The sequence below is a fragment of the Gracilinanus agilis genome, chromosome 2, assembly GCF_016433145.1.
Source record: "Gracilinanus agilis isolate LMUSP501 chromosome 2, AgileGrace, whole genome shotgun sequence".
In the NCBI taxonomy this organism is placed as follows: domain Eukaryota; kingdom Metazoa; phylum Chordata; class Mammalia; order Didelphimorphia; family Didelphidae; genus Gracilinanus; species Gracilinanus agilis.
Genome location: NC_058131.1, coordinates 320,854,501 through 320,862,991, shown reverse-complemented (window position 1 = coordinate 320,862,991; position 8,491 = coordinate 320,854,501). Strand labels below are relative to the sequence as shown.

At 34.8% G+C, this 8,491-nt stretch overlaps 1 protein-coding gene across 4 annotated transcripts in view; it reads right to left on the bottom strand.

Annotated features, from left to right (window-relative positions):
* Positions 1 to 3,922: 3,922 nt before the first annotated feature.
* Positions 3,923 to 8,491, bottom strand: part of RC3H2 (ring finger and CCCH-type domains 2) — a 53,819-nt gene continuing 49,250 nt past the window's right edge. For 3 of the 4 annotated variants that reach the window (XM_044661485.1, XM_044661486.1, XM_044661488.1), the window contains 6 exons: positions 8,249 to 8,333; positions 7,767 to 7,848; positions 7,534 to 7,668; positions 7,085 to 7,192; positions 5,794 to 5,942; positions 3,923 to 4,780 (listed from right to left, as the gene is read on the bottom strand). In XM_044661485.1, coding sequence (XP_044517420.1) covers positions 4,582 to 4,780; positions 5,794 to 5,942; positions 7,085 to 7,192; positions 7,534 to 7,668; positions 7,767 to 7,848; positions 8,249 to 8,333 — 758 coding nt within the window. In that variant the 3' untranslated portion in view covers positions 3,923 to 4,581. The remainder of the gene's footprint in view (positions 4,781 to 5,793; positions 5,943 to 7,084; positions 7,193 to 7,533; positions 7,669 to 7,766; positions 7,849 to 8,248; positions 8,334 to 8,491) is intronic. The other variant, XM_044661487.1, reaches the window with a different exon arrangement.

The following is an 8,491-nucleotide window of genomic DNA, read 5'->3' as shown; positions in this document are numbered from 1 at the left end:
CGGTTGTACAATTGACAAACAGGCCTCTTTTCCCAAACTTTCCAGCTAAGCAAATTTATAAAATGTAATCAATGCAACGAGAAAAAACATTTTCTTAAACTTTCAGGGAAAAGAATATGCAATAAACAGTATAAATGCAGACAGCAGATGCTGCAAGCTAACCACGATACTCCCAAGTGGCTGTACAGTGGGTATGTGCAGTACCAATAAAAGCCACATGTGTTGTATCACAACTACAGTATAATTGTTTGCCCAGCTAAAGAGAACGCATGCACTTCCATGCCTTGGATAAACTGAGGCCTAATTCTTGATAGATTGATGGGATATGTGCAAATGACCTTGGCTTTTGGCAGTACTATATGCAGCCAGTGTTTGTGTTTTGCTGGTTTGATATTATTTTAGAAAATTGGGGGAGGTGGGGAAGATGCTGATTTGAGGTTTACAGGATTACTGTCAATGTAATTCCATTGTCAATGGAACAATGTGGAAAATTTTGACATACTAATAACCCTTGACACTAGGTGCCTAGGATATTCCCTTGCCAGCAAAGGGATAATTGGTGACTTCTAGTACCAAGGGATTAATTGCACATTTAATCAGAAATATGGACACATCTGAGTTCTGCTTGCAGAAGGGGTCCATTTATTAAAGGGATTCTCTAAAGTTAGTGATCCCACCAACACTGTGTTTTTACTGAAAGACCAGAAAACACTTTCCAAGAATTTCTTCATTGGTAGCCCTTTCCCCTTTAATTAATTTCCCCTTTAAATTATCTATCAATACTGGTGACATCCTGCCTGGAGATTGACTCAAGTGAAGAGTTAGGTACTTCTCAGACACTGTGCAGAAACCACATGCAGCTGATACTTAAACATGTACTTCATGCTAACAAGCCAACTCGGGCTTTTGACAACTGTCAAAAGTATGCTACATGAGGTTAGAAAGACTTTCCAAATGATTCAACTTTCAGGTCTTGCAAACGGTTGTACACCACTTATCAACTCATCCTATAACTTGGAATAGCACATAATTTGGATGTACTATATCCTTAGCATCAACTTCAAATTCAAGGTAAAGTGATTAGATTCATATGACAATGGTAACTGCTCAGTACTCAAAAGTGAGGTAACCCTTTCATTGTGTCCCTTCACACAATGAAATAATTTGAAAAATTGCTGCCACTTGGTGACTGAACATAAAATTTTCTTTGAAATGTATAGTGCACAATTTTTACCCATGCCTCTACGATACCGATCTCTTGTCATAAGCTTTTGAAAGCATGAGCTTTACAAACTCTTATATCTTTTAAGTTTGCTCAGGAGACTACAACAGTAATATTTTATGATGACCTATGTATAAAATGAGGCCATGTAACAGGATTCTCCTATGCTACTAATTACCCTTACTGTTTGTGGAACTTAGAAAGATATCCAAATCTAACAGTACTCTATAGACTGTTGTCAACCCTTTTCCTGGACAAGTCTTAAAGTGCACGGGCCAAATGAACCGAATATAACTATTCAAAGGCAACATGTAGAAATTGGTTGCCATGCAATTATTGGTGGTTTAGTTTCTTGATGCTTGAAATCTTTTGACTTTCAGTACTCTTAAGTATTCACATGTTTATTGGAAAAGGGACTACATGATGGGAAATCATTACCAAACAGAACTAAGTTCTGGTTTATAGCTTCTTCACCATGGCACTTTTGTGGGGGGAAAAAGGGGTCACTTTTCTGCTCTTTTCAAGTGCCTCACATCCAATTCCTTTGCCTCACAATACACCCACAGTTACAAAAGCAAGGCTGCTACTACACATAGTAATGATTCAATACAGAATAACTCCAACACAGAATCGATTCCTATGTTAGTAGTAAGAAAGAATAGTTTTCAGGTTGGGGAAATAATGTTCTGTGGGACCACCCGCTGCAAGAAAAGCATTTTTTTGTTGTTATTTTGTCTTTTTTTTTTTTTAAAACAATACATCTGTTCTGAGACATACCAGTAAGGTTGGCAGGTATACACTAAATGCAAATAGTTTCACCAGACAAGTAGGCAAACATCTAAGCAGTTATCTCAACCCCCTCCAGCAGAGCACAACCAAGTTTTAAAATTGCAATTTTAAAATTAAAAAGATACGGTTAAATACACAAGATCAATTTATGTAGTATATATTCACCCTCAGAACATGCTGAAGATGGTCTGTGTAGTTCTGTTGCACAGAGGGTTCTTTCCCTGAGGGCGCATAAGGAGCTCTCAAACTGTTAATAGGTCTCTATTTTTGTAACAAAATAGCGATTTAAAAATCTTAAAAAAAAAATACATCACCTTCAACATGGAAGATCTCACTATTTAAATATCCAAGAAATAGACATACTAGTTTGCATATACTTGGGGAGGATCACATATAGCAAAGAAAGTATGTCGGAAGCATTTCAAATGTAGTAAGCTCATATTTATAGAAAGGTTCTGATATAAATTATACAACAATCATGTTCCTGTAATATCCTAGGCTAATTTATAACATCAGAAATAAGTTAATGTAACATGGTTTACTTCCTATTCATTTCAGGCTACAAGGTGAAATAAATAATATTTCTTTGCAGGGATGGGGAACAATGGCCACTGCAACAAACAGTATTAGCCAAAGGAAACTACATAAAGGCTACTGTGCTGTTATGCTACAAACATCTTCATACATCTGAGTATTAAATAAAAATGTAAGATCTTCCATACTGACACTAGAATATCAAAACTACCCCCCCTTGTTTCTTATCTCAGATATATTTACAACATATCAGTCATCTTATGGGCATGTTCATTAAGACAGATATCAAACACTGGCATTTTCTTATTCTGATCAGGAAACCTCAGGGAAAAGACAGCCCTCCCACCCTGACCCACCCACCCACCCCTGGAAATGTGCACAAAACTTTTGTTATCAAAATCTTATCTGATACATTGCTGTGGTTTTGTAAAACAACTTAACAACTCAGACGACCAATAACATGATCCTGTTTAAGCATTTTGCTAGCAGGAAAAGCCCTTACATACAGTACACCTGGTGAAAGATTGGCTTGGCTTAAAATATTCCAGTACAATTCTCAGAATAAACAACTTCACAGAAGTTAATTTAAAAAAAAAAACATAATAAAAAGTAAAATTCATCTCAAAGAAATAGGGGAAGAAAAGAAAAAGAGAGACACAAACTACATACAAGTAAGGTAACCAGGGAGGAGTGCCCTGCTTTTGTTTCAAAATGTTGACTCTGCAATTTTAAGCTTCAACGAATTCCATTTACAGAATACTTGTGGACAATCAGCTGAAACTATCTACTTTCAGATAGTATGTCAAAACAACTACTTCCAGCCACATTTCAGCAGGGCACAAAGCATTCTTGTTTGTTTTGGGGTTTGTTTGTTTTCAGTCTAAATGGAAGTCAGGTTAACGCTATATTATTACACGTTTCACAGCCTTCTGAAACTCAATAGCCAAAGAACATGCAAAATTAAATGTGAACATGAAATTATGATAAACAATATTTAACCAAGACAATTCAATGAACATTTTCCCATCCCACCCCAAATTAATTTAAATTAAAAACCCAGCAACACCATCTAGTTAGTCAGTGCAAACACTACATACAGGGTTTCCACAAGAAAGCCTAAAAGCACCTGATTCTTTTGCCAAGTCATTGGATTCAATAATGTACAGGTGTAAATCTGCATAAAAAAACAGCCATTACATTAGTGCATAATTTATCAAAATTGTTAAAAACGATTCTGCATATAACTTAAGAGAAGTCAATATCTAGTACATTAGCTGAAGGACTTAGGCACTTGGTTACATTTTTAAATTACTTACTTAAACAAGTAGCCTGTATATAAATATCAATAGTAATAAAGCAGAAATTATTCTTGGAAAAATGAGAATTTTTTTTAAACTGTAATGCTATAGCAAAGCACTGTACCACACTCCTACACATTATGCAGTAAAGCAAAGCTAGTGTGTTAACCCTGTAAAAACTTAAGGCAAGATTGCCTACCTTCACTCTTCAAAATGGAAAAAAAAAAAAATCTCATGCAAAGTTCCATAACAAAAGATAAATAAAGCAGCTGCAGTGAGAAGATGGGAATTCCTCTCTCAATGAACCAAAAAAGAAACAAATAAGTTAGTTATGTTGACTTTCACTAGATGTATCATTGTAGGATCCTGCTAGTTTAATATAACTGAGTTGTTAATTTTTTTTCATAGAAGCCATTTGAAAGAAGAATGGCTCAGTTACTGCACCGGATTGCTACAAACTCATAAAAAGCTGCTTTAAGCTTAAGTAAAATGTTGTCCAAATTCCAATCATTTCTGGAAAGTGAACTTGTTACCCTAATAAAGTAAATTCTTATTTTTTTTTCAGAATGCTAATGTGAGAGGGCTCAAAGTATCAAAGAGTCCACAGGAAATGGATGCCCCCAGTATTATTTTTTTTAAAAAAAATATACATTATATAATATATATTATATATATATATAAAAAGCTAGTGTAAATGCTTCCATTGTGTGGTCACAAATTTCAAAGATGGACCTCCTTTCAGCTGTTAACCATCTTCCCATTTGCAACAGGCTTTAAAAAGTCATTTTTATCCTCAGACATAACATGAGCCGTTTTCAAGATGAGATTGCTGACACTGACAGATGTGGTGACTGGCAGGCAACTTGCATTGCTAATGGATGCTGGGATTGGCTGGCTAAAGCAAGAAGTTACCGGCAGGACTGCTTTTTGTTCCTCTCTGAAAGGGAAAAGAATGAAATTAATGTATGATTATTATTACATTAATAAGAGCCATATATACACTGGACAAGAACTGTTAACAAGTATTGTTTTTAAAAAACTATAGTATAGGGGGCAGCTGGGTAGCTAGCTCAGTGGATTGAGAGCCAGGCCTAGAGACGGGAGGTCCTAGGTTCAAATCCGGCCTCAGACACTTCCCAGCTGTGTGACCCTGGGCAAGTCACTCTTCCACCTATAAGTCAATACACAAAAGTTATGGGTTTAAAATAAAAAAATTAAAAAAAAAAAAAAACCTATAGTATATGATAGCATTTTTTTGGGAACAGCATCCCACAATACTTCATAGTTTATAAAATGTTTTTCTACACGTTATCATCCTCATTTGGCAGAGAGAATAACCACAAAAAAATTAAGGCCTCTTGATTATAAAAAAAAAATGGAGCCTTAAATTCTAATTCCTAGTAGTGATCTTTTCATTGTACCAATGCCAGGCCTAGAACCTGGAGGCCCTGGGTTCAAATTTGACCTCAGACACTTCCTAACCTAGCTAAGTAATCTTGTACAAATCACTTAACCTCAAATGCCTAGCTCTTATCTCTCATCTGCCTTGGAACTATCAATTCTAAGATAGAAGGCAAGGGCTTAGTTAAAAAATAAAAAATTAAAAAAACTAAAAAGTCTATCTAAAATGTATATTCAATGTGAAAAATATTTTGTCTTGCATACCAAAGTATCCTTTCTACCTGACTTCTACCCAGTTTCTTTTGCAACTTTGTTCCACAAAATAATTATGTTATTTTTTATTTACTCCCAAAATAAAAATAAGACCGTGTCACCCTAATCATACCATATATGTTACTCAGCTGTGGCCTTAAGCACTTTTTCTGACCAGCAAAAAGGTCCAGAAACAGAATTTAACTTCACATTTCTTCATGCTCTTCACGGACATTCCCTTTAACTTCCTTCTTCTATAATTTCCCCACACAGATTTTGAATTTTCTTAACACTCACAGAATCACATGGTCTTCACCTAAACTTTGTCTCTTGGGTTCCACTGGTTCCTTTGGGTGTTGCTTTAGTGGGTGGCCATTTTCCATTGTAGTTCCATTCAGAAGCTGATCATTTTGAGATGTAATAGCAAGTTGTATATCCAGAATCTCCTTAAAAAGTTACAAGCCAAATTTAGTAATCAAAGTCAAACCTTCTTTATACAAAAGAATTATGTACTCCCAAAATAAATATTAGCACATTGCTTCTGCTTTTTTTTTTATGTGTCCTGGCATTTGGCATAACTTTTAGAAGAGATATTTTGCTTTCTGCCAAAAAATACAGCAGAGCTGACTATTCCTTGCTGTTTCAATTTGTAAGAAAAAACTCCAAATTTCCAAGTCATTCAAGGCCTTTGATGATTTAGAAACCACTAGACTTTCCAATATTATTTTCCACAAGTATTTTCACAAAAATTACACTCCCACCAAAACAGACTATTTGTCATTCCTTGATTATAGATCCTGATTCTCTACTTTAACAACTTTATTCACATGGTTCCCAAGCCCCCAGCAGCTCGTGTATCTAATTTCTGCCAATTCTTCAAGATTCAAAACAAAAAGCTTTCTTTGTGAAACTTTTATATGATCATCCTGATATGGAATTAATATTTCTTAATGCACATTTACATTCTAACTTTTATTTCAATAATTTGTATACATTTGTTAAGTTCTCCTACCAAGCTCTATAAGGGCAGGGACCTTCTCTCCTTTTTGTTTTAATTCTTCACAGCCCCTATTACAGCGCTTGGTATATAGCAGATGCTTAATAAATATTTGTTTATTAAATATGTAGATGCAAAAGAGACTAATTTCCCAGAAAATTCCTAAGAACAAATAGGTACACTTACAGGGCATTTATTTGGGGCATTAAAGGAAGCCAGTGGGTTTGTGGGAAATGTAGTTCAAAGACCCCAAAATTTCCAATAACACACTTATATTTGTCCAAAAACACCTTAAAAAGTTTAAATAAGGTACAAACAACACCTCTGTTTTACACCCTTTCTTTTTCAGTACAGTTACTACTACCAGGGGTCCAACATGTCTAAATAAAATAGAATCCCAAAATTTGACTATCCAACATATTTCTAAAAGCTGAACTACAAACTTCAAAATTTAATATTAAAGATCAAAATAAATATCATATCTTACTAATGTGGTTCTTCAGTGTAAACATATAACACAAACCAAAAGAAATGCTTCCTGTGTGCAAAAAAGCCATCAGAGCCCCCAGGATATTTAATTGCCAGACTTACTTCTATTTGTTCACCTTGACCATCAGGTTCATCAGTGTCAAGTGCTGAAAGCTCTAATTCAATATCTCTATCAGGCTTAGTATCTGTTGTATCTTCTGTATAATCACTCTGGAAATCAAATAACACTTAGTCAAAGGAGAATTATGGTTTCTTTTTCTAATTAGAAAAACAAACATAAAAACTAAAATATAATAGGTTACAAAGCATTACTATTTGTACTTTAAAGGTGAGGGAACTCAAATGAGTCAAAATAATTGAGAGCTAGAATTTAAACGTTGGTTTTCTGACCCCTACTCTAGCATTTTTTCTACTATGATATGTTATCTTCAAAAAGGCCAATCAAAATGTAATATAAGCATGGTTTAAACCAACACACAATTGAGGAAAGCAAATTAGAAAGACTGAGACTTTTCCATGCAAATTTAATTTCAGGATTAAGTTCTCTTTACCTCTCCATTTCTCAATTCCATTTCCTTGCTCAGAAGATTTAAGGTAAGGTGACTGGCTTCATCTAGGGAATTCCATTTCTGTTGCATGGCTAATGCATTAGCCTCTCTCTGAAGCAACAATGAGTTGCTCTTTGCCTAAGGAAAATATGAATTAAAAATCCACAGACTTTAAATGTTCCATTTTCAAGAATAAAAAACACAAAACAACATACATCCAATATAACTAATCCTACCTGCTGAAGTTCAATGCTTAGAAGATCTCCAGTACTGGAATGCTTTCTATGACTGGATAAATCAGTAACAATAAATCTATCCCTTTAAAGAGAAACATCATTTTTATTGATATGTACAGTGTTTTGAAATTAAAACTAATAAGTCATCTGGAGATATTATTATTACCAATCTCAAATTTTCCGTGCACTACAATGAAATCATAGCATCAAGTACTAGAGCTGGAAGAGACCTTAGATATTAAGTCCTATGTCAAGATTTTATAGATGGAAAACATTACTAGACAGATAAAGTGGCTTCACCAAAGTCACCCACACAGCTAGTCAGTGGGAAAGTAAAAATATGAACTCTTGAATTCTTTCTAGTCTCTCTCTATGACACCATCCTTCCGTATATAACCATGGATATAGAACTAAATGGCAAGGATGGAATCTGTCTAAGACCTAAGAATCTAAAATTCCAACTAATTAAAGATCAGTCTTACCTTTCTATATAGTGTGCTGAAGAAGTAGAATCAGAGCCATATGAACTCCACCTTGAATCAACAGCATTGACATAGGGGACATAATCTGCAGAGATGAGATAATCAACAGTGACAAAGATGGAAAATCAAAACAATTTAGCCACATATATTTATTTATATAAGAAAGTAAAGTAGTTTCTTAAAACTAAACTATAACATGACAAAACTAGTGGAAACGCGCATCGGCCAAGGGTGGGGGGGGGT